Genomic DNA, 18,978 nt, shown 5'->3' on the forward strand with positions numbered 1-18,978 from the left:
CTAGAGTTTTAACTTAACAAGCAAAGAAAATTTAGTAACAAATAATAACATCAAACATTGAAATCTAGTATATAGATTTATGATGCCACTGAAAGGATGAAACAAGTGCTTATCTAACTACTCCCTCAATCTTGAAATATAAGATATTGTAGGAAGTTTAAGACAAATTATGAGATAATGCAAATGATACATGTTCTGTTAATGACTCATGATAAATGATATTAACAAGCTATGTAAAATTATATTAATATCCATGATTTATACTTATAGAGATTGTTATTTTAGAAAAGTTTATACAATTTAACTTAATGAAAACCATTTGACATATTTATATTGATAGTACAATTATAATAACTTTACTTCTATAATAAACAGTATCACTACACAAATAATCTTTTATAAGAAAAATTAAACATCTTGAAGCTCATCCTAATCTCACTCTTGAAGCTCTACCACCGATTGTTGAGTGATGTGGTGTAGGTTTAAATGACTATTTATACTATAATAGTACTTAAGAGTACTGTTTAGTACCTAAAAGTCTTTATGTTTAACAAAATATAAAATAAGAGTTAATAAAGATATAATATAAGAGTTTCAAGGAAAAAAAGTCTATAGCAACTGACAAGATCAAAATTTGGAAATCAAACTCGATATTTCTGATGCCATGGGGTTATGTCTCCTAAGATTCTAGCTCACGAGAGTGCACGGCTTGATGAACTAGTATACATATGTACAACAATTTGAATTTTTTGCATATCTGTCGTAATAGAGCATTTGATTCAGTAACATGAACTATATAAGTCAGAAATGGATTGATAAAAGAAAATTACACCAACACCATTGTGTGTGATAGTTCCTTTTGAACTACGGCATAACGCACGCACCACGCAGCTAATCCCATGTTCCTAAACAATAGCCTCCACAACCCCATAGTAGTAGTGATCCGAGTTGGGAGCACATGCAACATATGCCTGCTCACATGAATAGTTTCACGGTGGCTTGGCTCCAACGACCCACTACAAGGCCGCCTCAAATCTGCTCGTGCTGGTGCTTGCATGGAGTGTATAATAAACATCATTTGCGATTGGGATTTCATTACGAACACAAGCTCCACATGTGTGCCGATACAGGCCTTGTTTAGTTCACCCCGAAAACAAAAAACTTTTCAAGATTTTTCGTCACATCGAATCTTACGGCACACGTATGGAACATTAAATATAGATAAAAACAAAAATTAATCGTACAGTTTGTCTGTAAATCGTGAGATGAATCTTTTAAGCCTAGTTACTTTATAATTGGACAATATTTGTCAAATAAAAACGAAAATACTACAGTGTCGAAATCAAAAAAAATTGTATGTAAACAAGGCCATGAACGCACGCAAGACAAAACAAACAGTTTGATTGATTCTATGTGCATGCATATAGGCGGCTGAACTGTTTATAACCAGGGTTCAAGAAAAGCACTTGCTTTCAGTGAGCACACACACTGGATTATAGGCCTCTGTTTGCTTCACGCCCCGGCAGGCAGAGCACCCGCCAGGCAAGAATCCTGGCCCAGGCGTGGAGAATCAGACGTCTGGGAGTGTCTCCGGTGCCAGGCGGCTCTATTTGGTGATAAAGCAAACATGCCCTATGGATTAAGCACAAGATCCAGATGAAAAGCCACATGATCTGTGACCTAAAACCTGCAATATGGTGAAGAAAGTGAGCAGAATGGGCAGTCAAATCACAGGGTATTGGCGAATAAAAGTGGTAAGGCTGAGTTCACAGAGAGGGGATATGCAAGTCATCACAAGATGGGACACCACCAGCTTTGGATACAAGTTGCAACCAACGGCATTCTGTGGTGTTAAGTTTCAACGCTTCCAGCTTCCTATATATATATATATATATATATATATATATATATATATATATATATAGGTATACTATTAAGAGCTTAGGGCTCCCAATAGTAACAGGAGCCTACCCCAGTTGATCCGACCAAACCATCTAGTCATCCAACAACCCATCCTGGCCAAGCCCATCTCAGTCCACCTAGCCGCATCAGCCCATCATCACGGTATATAAACTAAACCCTAATTGCGAGATGCCCACCCAGCCGCCGCTCGCCATCCGGCCATTCACCCCCCCGCCCGCCCGCCTCCCCCCCCGGTCATGCGGCAACCGGCCCCGGCCGCCCTTCCTACCCACGGCGTGGCCCGTCGCCTCTGGAGCGCCGCGACCGCCCCTGGAGCGCGCGCGGCCACCGCCTGGAGCGCGGACAACGGGCGCGCGACGAGGCCATCACGCGCGGGATAGCAACGGCGACGGTGCTCTGGAGCTTGTGGCAGCGCGCGGGATGACTACGGTGAACGGACTGCAGCACGAGGTAGAGAGGGACGGCGACAACAAGGTCCCCAGCTGTGACCCCGGGCGGCGTTCCTCGAACTGTGACGGCAAGGTCCTCCACGAGACTCGATCCGCAGGCACATAGCCCTCAGCAACCTCCATGCTAGGCGTGGTTGTGGATCCACCACACGCCGTGGCGGGCCTCGCCGGCTCGCCCTCACCAAGTCACCAGCCACGGCATGGCTCGCGCACCACCGGCGATGGTGGCCTGCCCAGCGCGGACAGTGCCTCCCGACGATGGTGTTACTGGCTCGGTATGGATCTTTCCTCTTGTGAGATTTCCTGTCCTGCATTTCTGTTATATGCATCTTGCTCCCTCTCTCAGTTTTTCTCTTTCCATCCTTTTGGCCACAGATCGGCAGATCTGCGAGGTCGTCAAACAGCTAGCTAAGGAGGCCACGACGGTGGTAGAGCATTCTGCGCGTCCTCATTTTCTACGCGTCCTCACTACTATTCCCAGATCCAGACTGGCAGCGGCTGCGGTGGCCAATGAAGCACCAGCGGCGGATCCTTGCGAGAAGGCTGATAGGCTCGTGAATGGCATACAGAGGTGTAAATCCCAAATTCAAAAATTTTTCTCATGTATGCAAATTTAGGTGTGAATTGCAATGCATTTGTGTAGTTTTTTATGCAATTGATAAGCTAATTTTTATGAATATTATTATTGCTTTTTAAGCACTCAGGGTTGTTGGCTTTGTATATATATTTACTCAACTGATGTGCAATTAATTCTCTCATGTTAATTTCTCTTATGTTAATTTCTATTAAATGGATTGATATATTGTTGTGCCTTCGTTTATAGAATACTTTCCTATTTCTAGATGACCCGTGTGCACTTAAGTGGAGAAGGTGAAGCTTATTAATTCTCCTAGCAGTAGTTTTATGCTTGCGTTAGTGTCTCCTATAAAATTGAAATCTTATTTTTTTCTATGCTTGATGAGTTAGCTTTTTATGCGTTCAATTCATGTGTGTAATGTGATTTTAGCTGGAGTTGCTCTTAGGGAAGTATCTAGTCGGTTAATTTGCTTGTATGTATAGTTTTTTTACGCATGGTTCATAGAGCATTTGTTTGGTCACTGGATTTGTGATTCTTGGTTGCCAATAATTATATTAGGATGCATAATTTTGATTGTGTTTCGTAACTCATGAGGATTTTGACCCTTGTGCACTTAATTGGAGAAGGTGAAGCTTATTAACTCTCATAGCAGTACTTTCTATGCTTGCGTTAGTGTCTGCTATGAAATTGAAATATTATTTTTTTGGTTCTATGCTCGATGAGTTAGCTTTTTATGCATTCAATTCATGTGTGATCTGATTTTAGCTAGAGTTGCTCTTGGCCAAGTACCTAGTCAGTTACTTCGCTTGCACGCATAGTTTTCTACGCATGGCGAGACTGTGTTTTAGACCTGATAAAAAACTTTTATTCATGTTTCTATGCACCCACTCGTTCAATTTGATTGTTTTTTTTTGCAGATTTAGAACATGACACATATCAATTTTGTGTGCTTGCAGTTCTTGATTGTTCAAGTTATTCATGCTTAGTTTGTAGGATTCTATGCTTAGTTTGCATAGGTTTTATTCATGCATTAGGTGAGTATTTTAGACTGTAGCTCAATTTTTGTTAGGAATGACAGATGCACTAGTATCTAGGATTCTAAGTTAGATGCTTCATGTTTGATTATTCATGTGGAGATGCTCGATCTTTCTTGTTTGATGTCTTTACAAGCTATTAGCTTTTTATGCTTGCAATATATTTACATGTTTTTCTTGCCGCTGTAAGGTTTCTTTGTGTATTAAAACATGTTTCTATTCTTTGCCACTTTAAGGATTCTGTGCATGCTAAAAACATCTTCCTATGCTTTTGTTGTGATGTAGGATAGTTGTGGGTTCCAGATTTGGTTGGATTTTTTAGCAAGCATAGATTTTATGCAAGAAATCATAGTTTCTATGCAAGAAATCTGCATGATTTTATGCAAGAAATCATAGTTTGTTGCATGATGAAACTATGATTTCTATGCTTATTTTCCAGGTTCCTCGCCTGTTGCACAAATGCCCGATATGCTGAGTTGCATAGGCCCTACACCAGTTGCTCGATATGCTTAGCTTTTATGCAAGATTGAAGAATTTCTTATGTTTTTATGACATGTTTAAACAATTTTTGTTGGAGCATATTTTTATACATTGTTGGAATGCAATTTTATACATTGTTAGAGCATATTTTTCTACATTATATTAACAGTTATTTATGCATTCTTGAAAGATGATGCAGTCCATGGCTACGGTGCTAGTATGAAGCATCGGTGGCGGTTGGTGGCGTGTAGTTCACGGCGGCGGCGCTAGTGCGATTCAGTGATGGTGGTCGGTTCGATGGAAGATAGTAAAGGAGCAGCATGACGCGGCCAAGGATTTTTTGCATTTTGTTTGTTGAATTTAGTGTTCTTATGCTTGTGTGCATAAGTTTCTATACACACAATGGAGCACTTCTATGCATTTTTGTATTCTTAATGCTTGTGAGCATAAGTTTCTATACATTGTTGGAGCAGGTCTATGTTGTCTCTATGCGACAATAAATTCACTTTTTATTCATCAAATTACTAAATTCTATGTAATGCCAGCACGAAAAATATTTAAGTGTATCTTGATCACTGAATTTACGAATCTGGTCGTCTATCACGTGCTATTTTTTCAAAATTTTAAATTTTTGAGAAGACGAGATCGTCTTTTATGTTTTATGTGTGCGGTTCTCATGTTCTATGTGTTTCTAAACATTGTTTCCTATATTACTTATGCATCCTCTCTAGAAAGGTGTGGTTGGACGCGGTCACGATTTTTCAAATGAATAATATGCAGAAGGGAGGGTTTTTACGCGACAATGAAATTATTCTTATTCACCAAACCACTAATTTCTATGCAACGTTGGAGCAAAAAACTTTTCTACGCATTTTGACTATTTGATTCTATGCATCTAATCGTCATCACGTGCCATGATTCAAATCACGGTTGTGTCAGATGAAATGTCCATCTCGCGGCTTTAGATGGTAACAAAATTAATTTTTATTCATCCAACCACTAACTTCTATATAATGTCAGCACCAAAAACTTTCTGTGCATCTTGGCCATTGATTTTATGCATCCAATCGGCCATCACATACCATGATTCAAAAGTCAAAGTTTAGAGGAAGACGAGATCATCTCCATATTTTTTTTCACGTCCAGTCTCTATGTTTTATGAATTGTTCCTATGTTAGTTATACATCCTATAGTGAGGAGTATGATATTGGTGGAGGCAATTACAGTTGTTTCGTGGAATATCTATCTCATAGAGAAGTTTTTATGCGATAACAAATTTAATTTTTATTTACCCAACAACTAATTTCTATGCAACATCGACGTAAAAACGTTTTTACGCATCTTGATACTTGATTCTACGCATCCAATCGGCCATCACGTGCTATGATTCAAATTTAAAATTTATGAATTTTAAATTTTTTCAAAAAAATATTCACAATGGATCTTGAATCATGCACAAAAATATCAGGAGTTTAATGGTGAAAACCGTTTTTGAATCGAAAGCTTCATTGAGGAACTATTAAGAAAAAATGGACGAGATTAGAATGGATGCATACATGACTGTATGTGTCAGCTTGTGTCAGTACGTGGCAGGTGCAGTTAGGTGGAACGACTAACTCGCAGAAAGGTTTCTATGTGGTAACGAATTGATTTTAATTCATGCAACCACTAGATTTTATACATTGTCGGAATAAAAAACTTTCTGTGCAGTCTGACCTAGGATTTTATGCGTTCGATTGGTTGGGTCCCCAAGGGGTCCACCACCTGCGCGCATGTCAGCTCCGTAGCGGGTTAGGTGGGATGACTGGCTGGGGCTTCCAATAGCTATTTGTAGCCCTGGGCTCCCAATATACCGACCCTATATATATATATATATATATATTCTCTCAAAAAATATCTAAAGATATCTAGCGAGATCCAGCGATAGATTTTTTCATAATAAAAACAGAAAGAAAAGTAAAGGAAAATGATGACCAATCAAATCACATCAGTGTGAGTTTTTCTTGCACGACAATAATTTTATGTGTTAATGAACAAATCCTATAAACTTTGTGTCATGTTTAACGCTTGACATTAAAATTTTGTTTAGCTTTGGATTGTAAAAGACTGCTTGTGAATTTTGAAAAGCTATCTCGTTATATAAAAACATTGATTGCAAAAATTTAAGAGTAAAATATATTTTTCAACCTTCGAGTTGCATGTCAATCCGATTTTCAACCCTAAAATATGATTCAACTCTTAGAACGTGACAAATTTGATCCTCAAGCTGATTTCATTGGTGGTTTTTGATTTTCCAAAATTAATAAAAAAACTGGTTTATTTGTATAAAAGTCTTAATTAATTTATTTTAAATTTAAAAATATGAAACTAATATTTTTTTTCTAAATAGTCATCTACATGTTTGTGATATGTAAATAGTTATTCAGAAGTAGTTTATTTATGATCCTATTTTTATTGCTTGTAGTCGTGCTCTATTCATTTAAATTAAATAAGATCCAAATAACTATAAAAATGCACAAAAAATAGGAAACTTTTTTTAGAAGAGAACGGACTGGTTTTGTATTTTTATGATTTACGTAGATAAATTATTTTTGAATTTTTAGAGATGCAACTAGTTTTTTTATTATTTTTAGAAAATTAAATCACCTATGGAACCTAGGGACCAAAATTTATCCGATTTTGATGCTTGGAGGTCGTCCGTTATCCGATTTTATAGTTTATTTAGGGTATAAAATAGAACCAAATTACATGATGAAAAATATAATTTACCCAAAAATTAATGTCGTCTAGCAAAACGCACACACACACGGACTTTCATAACCCTTGTCATTGGTGCATCCCCTGGCCTGGGCATAAGGTAGTTCAATGTAAAGGTAGATAATTTTCCTAAAACTCCAATGGATATTTTGGTCATTAATCTGCTGCAAGTTAGTGGAAGGTGAATTGCTAGATGGTTAGTATCTGACGTCGCCCACATTGCCTTTTTCTTTCTAACAGCTCAAATTGTATTGTTGGTTTCACTTTCCGGTTGTAAAAAAAAAACCACGTTCCATAACAATCCAAAAACCAAAAAAAAAAGAGCTCCCCCCCCCCCCGCGAAATTCACACGAATAGGTACAGTCATTATGTACGTAAAAGAATACCGGAAATCCACTCCCGCGTTTAAAACGAGCAACCTCTGCCACACAAAGAGAGCGCAGACCGAGAGCAAAAAAGATTTGTCAAAATTAGTGGCACGCAGGTCCAATCTGGCCCGTCGCGTCCGACCATGCACGGCTGACCACGAGTGCGGACGGTGCGCCTGCCTGGGACGTGACGGGTCGGGCGCACGCCCTGGGCTCTCGAACTCGTGCTACGCCCAGTCGCCTAGCGAGGCCAATTGCCATCGCTCGCGGGGGTCGCCGGGGCGGCAAATCGATGCCGGCCACCTGCGCGCGCGGCGCCGGCCAACCGCGGCGCGAAACGTCGCCCCACTCGATCGGGTGGAGCCGATGGCGACGCGGGCGCGTCGCGTCCTGCGCCTCGCCCGCACCGCATGCCTTTCGTTTCGTTTCGACGAATCGGGCCGACCGGAGCGGAGGGCAGCAGGCCGTGGCAACCGGGCGGCGGACCGGTCGCCTTTAATTTGCTTCTGCTCGCTATCGATGGCGCGCGCGCGTGCACGGAGGGGAGCTGAGGTCGACGTCGTCGTCGACCCACTCATCGATGCGGATGCATGTGGAGGCTCGATCTCTACGTCAGCTGCGAGCGTGTCGCTCGATCCACCGTGCAGAAAAGATATGATTTGGCGTACGGGCACCGAAGCTTCGGCTCTCCGATTCATTGCTTGGAGTGGACGACGACGATGGCGATGAGAGTGTTCCGTAGATCGTACGGATGGGAGTCTCCTGAATGCATGCTTCATCATCTCTCCCGACCATCGTAATGTTTTTTTTTTTTCGATCGGGTCGTTACCTGTTTTTCATCGAGAGGAAAGCAAACTAAACTGACGAACAAAGCTCGAGAACGAAAACAGGTAAAGGCGAGCTATCTTAACACCAACAAGAGAGACCTAGGACTATTGTGTTCACAAAAAGAGATTACATAATAGCAGAGTTTTGCGACGTAAGCGCCGAGAGCACTACCAGCGGTGCGAACCCCGCCTCGGCCCATTCAACATCGTTGGCCAAAGACATCGGACGCCCAAACACCCTGGCGTTGCGCTCTTTCCATAGCGTCCAGGAAATCAGCAAGAGCACGCTATCGAAGATCGGTTGGGATCCCCTGTCGATGCGTTTTCGTTGCTGAATCCACTAGCTGCCTAGATCACTGTCGCACCGGCTTAAGGTCAACCGGTCAAGAACGCCGAACCAGACCTGCCGAGCAAAGGCGCAGCCCAGAGGTGACTCGCGGTCTCCGTGTGCTGATCGTAGAGCGCGCACGCATCGTCGTCTTGAAGCCCATGTCTTTTGCGACACTCCGTGGTCCACAATCTCCGGTGCAAAGCGACCCAGAAGAACATTTTAACTTTCGACGGCGCCTTGGTCCGCCATAGCTCCTTGGCTCCGAGCAGCTTGGTCGAGCCGGCGAAGAACGCACGATAGGTCGAGGACATCGAGAAGGATCCGTCAGCTGTCCACTTTCAAACAAAACGGTCTGATTGAAGAGGTTGAAGCTGTACCGACCGCAGCAGCTCCCATACCTTCAGGTAGTCTCTCACTACCTGTACGGTGAGAGCTCCATTGACATCGTGTGCCCACTGGTTGTCAGCCAAGGCGTCCCTTAGCACGCGCTTCCTACCAGCGCGCGACGTTGCCACATAAAGTAACGACGTGAACTTGCTGAGTACCCCGATCGGCGTCCAATTGTCGGTCCAAAGCAGCACCGTCGCCCCATCACCCACCACTACTGAGAGACTCGCAGCACACATTGCAGCAACATTCTGCTCCGCACGCGATGGCAGCAACGCCCAACAGCGTTGGGGTCTGAGCGTGAAAGCCATTCCCATCTCAGCCTGAGTGCATAGCCGAACACACGCAGGTTTAACAATCCCAGGCCGTCGAGCTTCGTCGGCCAACATACCAAAGGCCAAGCGACGCGACATTTCCCCCCATTGCAGGATTCAGCACCGGTCCATATGAACGCCCGCCTCCTTTTGTCAATCTATGAGATGGCCCAAGACGAGAGACAACAGACAATGCTGAGGTGGACAGGTATTGCTGATAATGTTGCTTTGGTGAGGGTAACTCTCCTGGCACTCGTCAAGAGACCCGCCTTCCACGTCAGGATTCTCGCGGCAACGGCGTCGAATAGGGGGAGTTCATCAGCGCGACTGAGACGTTTGAGCGACAGAGGAATACCAAGGTATCTGTACGGGAAGTTGACCACTGAGCACGGGAAGGCTGCCTGTACCACGGCCAACGTTTCTTCATCACAGGAAATCGGTGTAGCAACACACTTCGCCGGGTTGCTAGCGAGGCCCGAGGCACCAGCAAACAAATGTAGGATTTCCAGCAGTCAGTGCAGATCTTCTACTTTGGGCACAGTGAGTATGATCAGATCATCCGCATAAAGTGAGGTACGGTGAACGACCACACGGCCCGACAGTGGTGACAAGGCAGCACGACGATCAGCCTCTCTGATGAGGGAATTCAGTACTTCCATGACGAGGACGAAAAGCATAGGGGAGAGAGGGTCGCCCTGTCGGAGTCCTCGTGCATGAGAGATACGACGCCTAGGTCTTCCATTCACCAGCACGCGCGTGCTGGCAGTGGACAGCAAGAGCAAAATCCAGTCTCTCCAACAACAGGAGAAACCTAAGTGCTGCAGGATCTCAAGGAGGAAAGACCAGCCCACCGAATTGAACGCTTTCGCAATGTCTACCTTAAGTAAGTAGTGACGAGAACTTTTTTGAATTTAGCCATCTGCAAGCTAGTTGAATTGTCCTAAAATTGTCGTGTATGGCCCTCCCCCTGATGAAGGCGCTCTGATTGCGCGCCACCATCTCATTCAGTCTTGGACCGAGACGCCTAGCCAGGTATTTGACAAATAACTTCCCGAAGCTGTGGATCAGAGCGATCGGACGAAAGCCCTTGAGTTCGGTGGGTGCATTGTTCTTCCGCAGTAGCACCATGGAGTCATTCAGTAAACTGAAGCTCCGACCGTCAAGCGACCAAAGCGCGTTCAGCGCGTTCATGACATCGTGCTTGATAGTTGGCCAAGTGACCTTGTAGAACAGCCCGGTGAATCCGTCAGGCTCTGGAGCACGATCAGTCGGCATATCGCAGATTGTCTCCCATACCTCCTACTCAGAAAAGCACACATCCAGGCCTGATAAGTTGAGCTGAGGCAGTAGATCATCGAGCAGGATGGAGTGCGCACGGTTGAACGGTGTTCCGGGGATGGAGTTGAAGTAATCATAGATGGCCTCGGATTTCTCATGGTGACCGGAGAGCCAAGAACCCTCATGCATAATTGGTGGGATTATGTTTTTGCGGTTTCGATGACATGTTTGAAGGTGGAAGAACTTCGTGTTGGCATCGCCTTCGTGAAGGAACCTGAGCCTTGAACGTTGTCTTGCAATTGTGCGCGCCAAAGAAGCGAGCCCGAGGCTCATCAGCTTGGCCTTGTTTAGTTTCAAAAAAATTTTAAGATTCTCCATCACATCGAATCTTACGACACATGTATGAAGTATTAAATATAGACGAAAACAAAACTAATTACACAAATTACGTGTAATTTGTGAGACAAATCTTTTGAGACTAGTTAGTCTATGATTAGATAATAATTACTAAATACAAATGAATGAGTTATAGTACTCAAAATCTAAAATTTTTGGCGAACCAGGCCTTGGTGTGCTAGAGAGAATCAACATAACGAGAAAATTGAATATATGGGACTCTAATCGTTACATTTCGCAGTTTCGTCATTCGTAACGTGAACTTCACAAAATTGGGTCTCCAAACATAATACACTATTTTCTTGCCATCATGTGTATTTTTCTCTCTTGTATACTATTCTCCCATGTATTTGGCACCTAAGCGGACGTATTTACCGATGTATGAAAAGATTGTTGTAATCATAGGCATAGATTGTTTCATATAAATTACATGTACAGGGTCTTGTAGCCTCGTAGTACATACATATCTAGACATTGTTTTTTCTCTCTAAATCCGTAAATTGGTTATGTTTTGGACTGCTCTGCTTTATTTTATTTAGCTCCGGTCCATATTTTTTAATTCAAACAGGTGCAACTCTACTCTAGAATAGAGTTAGGAGAGCATAAGGGTGCTTAAGAAACTCTTGTGTTTTATGGAGATGTTGTATGATGCAGTTTGTGGAGCAAATTCAACTTCTTATCGAAAAAAGTCACATTGAGAGAGAGAGAGAGAACACTACTACTATTCAGAATCTCCATTTCCCTGGTGATATCTAGCATTTTAGATAGTTTTATACATCCCTATCTGGCACCATCTGCAGAGGAAAAAAGAAAGAAAAAAATTGTTTCGCCATGCGCATACTCATGTGCAAGTTGTGTTTCATCATTAGCCTTTTTCTCTCGAAGTTGCGCACTTGCGTGCGCATAAACATCTCTTTCTTGGCATAAAGCTAGCAAAACTCTACTCACATCTCCTCAAGTAGACTGTTCCGGAGTTTAGATGCCTTTAGTTGCACCGAGTATTATATTTACCCCCACTGAACTCCCCTTCTCATTGGACTGATGTGGATAAGCCCTAATCTCTCTTTATCTCTCACGCACACAGACGTCTCTCAATTGCAGCACCTAATCAATTAAGCAATAAACAATGCAAAGACATGGCTAATGGAATCTTCTTTCATTTTTTTCTATGGAAGATCATTGTCAAAATAAAAAAAACTTGACCCATGAGGGTAAAAGACAACCATGAGCATTATGTTTAAAATAAAAGGTATTATTCTCATATAGGTTGAGAAAACCCTCGAATGACAAGGTGCTCATGCGAGAACCTAGCTAGGTTGTTCCTTTGAACCTGTGTTTTGGTGTCAGACAGACGAGGGAATTTTTTTAACTTTAATCCTAACGTTCGCTCCCATAAGGAGTAGACCCAAGGAATAAGAAGTGCTTCTAAAGCCAACTGACTGGCCTATTCTAGAAATTTTAGAACAAATTAAGTGAGAATACAAAAGACATATATACCCTTATTTCATTTTTAACTAGACGTTATCATCGGCTTGGTTAATGGAAATTGGTTTGTACATGATAAGTAGCGATATAATTCCTACTAATTAATGTTATTATTAGTGCAAAACTACGGCTCTAAAAATCCATTATATTTGTGTATTTTGAATGCACATCGACCCCCACGGTGACATTTGTTTTCGAAAATACGCCTTTGCACTTGCACACCAGCTATATATATTTTGAAAGAAATTAACCAAGATAACGACAGACATGAATCAGAAAGTTATTAACAAACATATTGGTTGCTTCTGGTGAGAGAAATGCTGACAGTGTTGAATGTTACAGAGGGTGGTAGATTGGTTGCTGCCACGGAAAAGGAGTCTCCAGTGTCAACAAAGCCTTGACGCCTAATAAGATTAGGCCAAAACTTAACACAACGGCACGATCGAATAAAAGTTGTTGGGTCACCGGAGAGGTGATGCAAACAAACTTTGGCACGCATGTTAAAGTCTGCTTACGCATCTGCTTTTAATTAATTACTAGGGTGACCCACTAGCGGCAATGTGGATGACGAGGATAATGAAGGCCATTAAGGCAGTAAACCTTCTATATTGCCGCAACGTCCAGACCAGAACAGATGCCGTACGTCGTCCTAAGACGTGTGCAACCAAACTCTAATAGTACTTTAATTATTATAAGACAGTGTTATTATGATGTAGTATGAGTAGTAGCTAAGAGAATGGCATTACTGACAGAGATTCATCGCAAAACCTCTAATAATCAACCATTTTCTAATTTTTAACGTCGTGCAAAAGTGTTCATCGCCGTGCATTCTGTGTCCTAATCCGCTAGACGCGACAAGGGCATGCAGCCCTAATGTTAAAAATCACACATAGGCACTACACATAAAAGCTATATTCCTAATATAGATAGTTTTTATAGAATTATGTTTTGCTAATCATATGTTTTATTTCTCTCCCATCTACCTATTACATGTCTTCATGTTTTGGTTTTTGCGTAAACATAGTTTCTTATCAAGAAACTATTTACATCTATCCTCATTAAATCTCTGCTCACATCAGCAAAATATTTAAGTGGTAGATTAAAAACTATGATTTTTTTTTGTGAGTGTCCTAACTAATTGACTGAAGTGCAGCACTATTATATATACTAGTAATAATAATATCAAAGAAAGAGGGTCCGGCCGGGGCACCAACCCAACTAAGCGACTACGGTGCTCTAGCTCTCTAATGGTGATTAGAACAACCGCCGCGTACGTCGCCATCTCCCATGTGGCGCTCGCTGTCAAGCTGACGCCGGGGCTGTCACTGTCAGCGTCGCCGGGGCCGGAGGAGGTAGTAGGCCTTTGCAGTCTGCACTCCGCCGCGTGACGCCGGCGCACGACGCTTTCAGGTGTCGCCCAACGAGGCGCCTCCTATTCCGCTCCCGTCTCTTTTTCGCGTGGGGCTCCGTGGTTACAGTATTTTTTTTCTCATAAATCAGATAATAATATTTTTATTATAGTTTATCAGCCAAACGAATAAGATTGACTTATTCATTTGAATTTATTAGCCAAATCTGCTAGCTTTTTCTCTTACAAAGCCAAACGATGCGGGCCTCGCGCGCTACATAAAGATGGGGATGATCCTCCAAATGCATACCCACAGTTTTTCTATATTGTAATTTAATGAACTAAATAAACAATTCTTTTTCTTATTTTTTTATTTAGTTCATTTTGTTACGCTAGAGAAAAAAACGTGTGCATCCCTTTAAAACACCGTTCCCATCCTTAGCGCTACGCCCACTAGTTTATAGCCAGATATACTTGTTCCGGCATGCATGCATATGCGTTGCATGCCCTGATTATCTGCCTGTGTGAGTGGCACGGAGAATGTATAGTGTCAAACACAGGTGCACGAGGAGCTAGAAAGCAGACAAATGGATGGAGCATCGTTCAAAAGACGTGAGAAACTGGGGGGGAGAAAAAGGTGGCTAATGGTCCACGCTCTAATTAAACTCCAAAGGGGAGTTCACGGCTTAAGCTTCGCCATTAGCACAAAAATATTCCGGTGTGCTTGTGGATAGATATATAGCTAGCTCCTTGCTTCTGCTAGCTTAATTAGTGGCCAACTATGGTGTCGTCTCTGCTTTGCCGTCCTAAACTACCGAGAAGCACGTGTCTAAGTTAACCATGTGACGGCTGGGCTCCCGGCAGAATAATGTCGTGTGATGCATCTTTTGTTACGTTAGACATTATATATGTGTACGCAAAGTGCCAGTATACCTAATCTTCGGAGCAGCACTGTTTGAAATGGCAGGATTTTCTTGATTCCAACACAGAGAGAATAATAAAACGGCTTATACACAGACAGAGGTATGCACGCACATCTACCGTTGTGAAGGTTATATGAGTTTAAAAATAGGTTTTTTTTTACCCACTTCTCACGTCAAACCACCTTTTATAACTGTATAGTATATAGAGTTTTTTATTAATTAGAAAAACACTCCTCTCCCAGGAGGAGCTACGCATTGACCACTCAAGAAAAGATTTGGGCCTCAAGAAATTTACATGGGCCTGAACGGCCAAGCCCACTTCCACCTCATCCGGTGCGCGACGCATCACGCACGGCAGCTACGTGGGCCACGTCGCGGCGGCGCACGGCGGCCTCCTCGTCCCGTGCCGTGCGCTCTCCCGCCGGCCGGTCGCGACCCAGTGGCCGCGCGGCGCGCGCCGTGCTCTCCTGCTCCACGCACACGCTGCCAGAGCAATGCCGCCCCCTACCGTCCCCTTCTTCCTCACCGCCACCACGCTCGCCACCACCACCGTGAAGAAACCGCAGCCGCAACCGCCGCCGCTGCCATGCGACGCGCAAGCCCAGGACACCGTTGCCTCGCAGGCCTCGGCGGCGTCTGCCTCGTACGCCGCGCGCATGCGGCTCAACCCGCACCTCGCTCTCCGCCTGTTCGACCACCTGCTCCGCTCGGGCGCCGACCCGGACCCCGCGGCGTACGAGCTCGCTCTCGCGTCCTGCGCGCGCGGGAAGGACCGTGCCACGGCCGCGCAGCTCCACGCCCACGCCGCCAAGCGCGGTTTCCTCGCCTCGCACCGCCGCGTGCGCTGCAGGCTCGTCCACGCCTACGCCGTCTGCGGGATGCTCCCCCACGCGCGCAGGGTGTTCGACGGCGGGACCGACAACGACATGGTCGCCTGGAACTGCCTGCTGCGCGGGTACGCGCAGGAGGGTGGGGACGCGGACTTGCTCCGCGATTTCTTTGCCAGGATGCCGTCCCGGGACAGCGTCTCGTGGAACACAGTCCTTTCATTGTGCGTCGTGAATGGGGAGTATGACGAGGCAATCGCTGTGTTCCGGGAGATGCTCGCGAGCCAGGAGTGCCAGCCTGATAGGGTGACATTAGTGAGCGTTGTCTCTGCAATTGCATACTTGGGGGCACTTGCACAGGGTCTCTGGGCACATGCATATGTCATAAGGAAAGGTGTTGAAGTCGAGGAGAAACTGAGCTCAGCTTTGATAAACATGTACTCGAAGTGTGGGTTCCTTGAGGGTGCAGTTTATGTGTTTGACAATGTCCGAGGAAAGAGGAGCTTGGATACTTGGAATGCAATGTTAGCTGGTTTTACAGCGAATGGCTGCAGTGGGAGAGCTCTGGCGCTCTTCACCAGGATGGAGACAACAGGGCTGATGCCTAATAAGATTACTTTTAACTGCATACTGAATGCTTGTAGCCACGGGGGGTTAGTTGAGGAAGGTATGAGGTGTTTTCAGAGAATGTCTAGAGTTTATGGTATTGAGCCTGACATTGCACATTATGGTTGCATGGTGGATCTGTTCTGCCGTGCAGGGATGTTTGAGAAAGCTGAGGAGATAATTCAGATAATGCCGATGGAGCCAGATGCTTCCATGTTGAAGGCCCTATTGGGTGCTTGCAGAACTCATAAGAACTTAGAGTTGGGAAAGAAGGCTGGACATAGGCTTATTGAGGCTGCCCCAAATGATCACGCTGGGTATGTGTTGTTATCCAACATATATGCACTAGATGGCAACTGGGGACGAGTGCATAAGGTGAGAAAGCTTATGTTGGATCGTGGTGTGCTGAAGACCCCTGGGAGCAGCTCAGTGGAACTTAACGGTGTAATTCATGAGTTCATTTCTGGAGACAAAAGCCACTCGAGGAAGAGGGATATATATAAGATGCTAGATGAGATTTGTCAACAGCTTAAAAGTGCAGGATATACTCCTGACACTTCACAAGTGCTGCTAGATATTGACGATGAAGATGTGAAAGAGAGCTCACTAGCTGTACATAGTGAGAAGCTTGCAATAGCCTTTGGACTGATCAGCACTGCTCCTGGCACGCCTATTAGGGTAGTAAATAACCTCCGGATCTGCGGAGATTGTCATAATGCCATAAAACTTCTAAGCAAGATTTATGGGAGGTGCATAATTGTTAGGGATGCAAATCGATTTCATCATTTCAGAAAAGGGTCTTGTTCTTGCGGGGATTACTGGTAACATTTTGATAGCAATGATGTTCCTTCTTTTTACTTATCATACACTAAAATGTATATTATATGAGACAACTGTTGGCAATGGTTATTATTGTCCAGAGGAATTCTTAATGTGACATGAAGCTCTTGACTTTATTGCACGTCTATTGAATACTATGGCCCCTTGAACCAACAACATGATTGACATCTCTTGTGTCTCAGCAACTTGAAACCTAATTATTGTCCTTTTCAGTCAGCATGATTCAAAACTGAACATGAACCTGAGATGTATGTCCTACGCAAAAGTGTCATTAAATTCAGATAAATCTAGCTTCTTTCATATGGTAGGGACTAGGAAACATCAATTACCTGACACATACTTAATGCTATTTCCTAGTGTACTGACATTCAGTTGTGGGTGGCAGCTTCACATAAACTTTTTTTTTTGAAAGAGAAATGAATAGGAGAGGTGGTAGGGCCAGTTAGGCCTATAGATTTCCTTTTGGGGCATGGTACATTTTAGTTTCTGTTTGACAATGAGGCAACCTTGTGCATCTATATTTTCATTCAACCCATTAGCTTTTATGATTTTTTTTCACACGTAACATTGATCTACCTGGTTGGTACATTTTTATTATCACATCATTAATAAGCACTTATACTTATTGTTATACATTATCATCACTCGCTACCACTGCAGTGTCTCTGTAGAAGAGGTTGCATAGCATTATCATGTTATTTAATATAGGTCTATCTTAAAAAATAATAATAATAATAATAATATAGGTCTGTATGGTCCAATGCCTTTAAAATATTTCTTGGTGCCTTCTTAGTTTATTTGCATGTTAAGCTTGGTCAAACTTTTTCAAATGGATGGATGTATAGATCACAATAAATGGTAGGAGAAAAGTGGGGTTAGCTGTCCCATGGGCTCACATGCTTTGGAAAAGGCCCAATACATACATTAGACCTTTATCTTAACTGGGAAATTCGGAAATTGCTATATGTCTGAATGTCAATTACATCCAGTACTGCTAGTTCTATATTTCACTTGCATGACTGTTGTTAATTCTGAAAGAGACATGAAGCATTCTGCACAAGAAATTATAGCAATTAATAAATTGAGCAAAAGTAAAGACTGTTATTTGTGGTAAGGGCAAAGATCAGCAACATTATGGGAAGTAATCACTTCCACCGTGCTGTTGTTATTACTGCCTGGTGGATGTAGGGGCCTTTGAACAGGTAGACAAAAGGACATGTTCGATGCAAATGCACGCTTATCAGGCATTTGCAAGCACAGATGCTTTCAAATTTGAACATGTGTGTTTTTCTGTGTTGAATCATCAGGTAAGGAGGAAGGATGCACATATCCTCCCATGTTTAATGTTTGCTGCTGTTTTAGGGATAGCACTGCAACCAGAGAGCCATAAAATTTGAATCTAATAACCCTGTTCCATTCAAAACAAGGTATCGGTAAACAAACTAGACAAGACCAAGCAAACTGGTAGTTCTATGTGATTTATCATGGACAACAGCACTTGTTCAGTTGGATAATTTGCACTCTAGCTGTTCAATGCATTGAAATAAGCACCAGAAAAGCAAGGACTACTATACTATATTATAAGGGCTCAGATCTGGTACATTATGTCTGTGAACTTTTTTTCTTCACAGACAAGGCAACAAACACACGCACGCATACACAGATGTGCACACACATAATGCTATATGATATATAGTAGAATTACCCTAGCACCGTGCCAATCATTAACAGGTTGGCCTTGACAAAATAAGGAGCCTGGCTGCCCTTATCAACTGTATTAGTTTATTTCTCTTCTTGGGGATAGTTCTTTAGTGTTCCCCAGATATGT

General features: G+C 43.2%; 1 protein-coding gene across 1 annotated transcript; it reads left to right on the forward strand.

Annotated features, from left to right (window-relative positions):
• Positions 13,854-17,271, forward strand: LOC8063742 (pentatricopeptide repeat-containing protein At3g62890). Its single transcript, XM_021453556.1, has 2 exons — positions 13,854-13,958; positions 15,192-17,271. Exons 1-2 carry the CDS (start codon positions 13,854-13,856, stop codon positions 17,133-17,135), a joined length of 2,049 nt encoding a protein of 682 aa, XP_021309231.1. The 3' UTR covers positions 17,136-17,271.

This window comes from Sorghum bicolor, chromosome 2 (genome assembly GCF_000003195.3).
Source record: "Sorghum bicolor cultivar BTx623 chromosome 2, Sorghum_bicolor_NCBIv3, whole genome shotgun sequence".
NCBI classification, from domain to species: domain Eukaryota; kingdom Viridiplantae; phylum Streptophyta; class Magnoliopsida; order Poales; family Poaceae; genus Sorghum; species Sorghum bicolor.

Excerpts from the sequence above, each read along its gene's own strand:
- LOC8063742 (XM_021453556.1), top strand. The coding sequence starts at position 13,854 with ATGGTGATTAGAACAACCGCCGCGTACGTCGCCATCTCCCATGTGGCG. Across the intron at positions 13,959-15,191 it reads CGTCGCCGGGGCCGGAGGAG|CCCACTTCCACCTCATCCGG; the intron begins GTAGTAGGCCTT and ends TGAACGGCCAAG.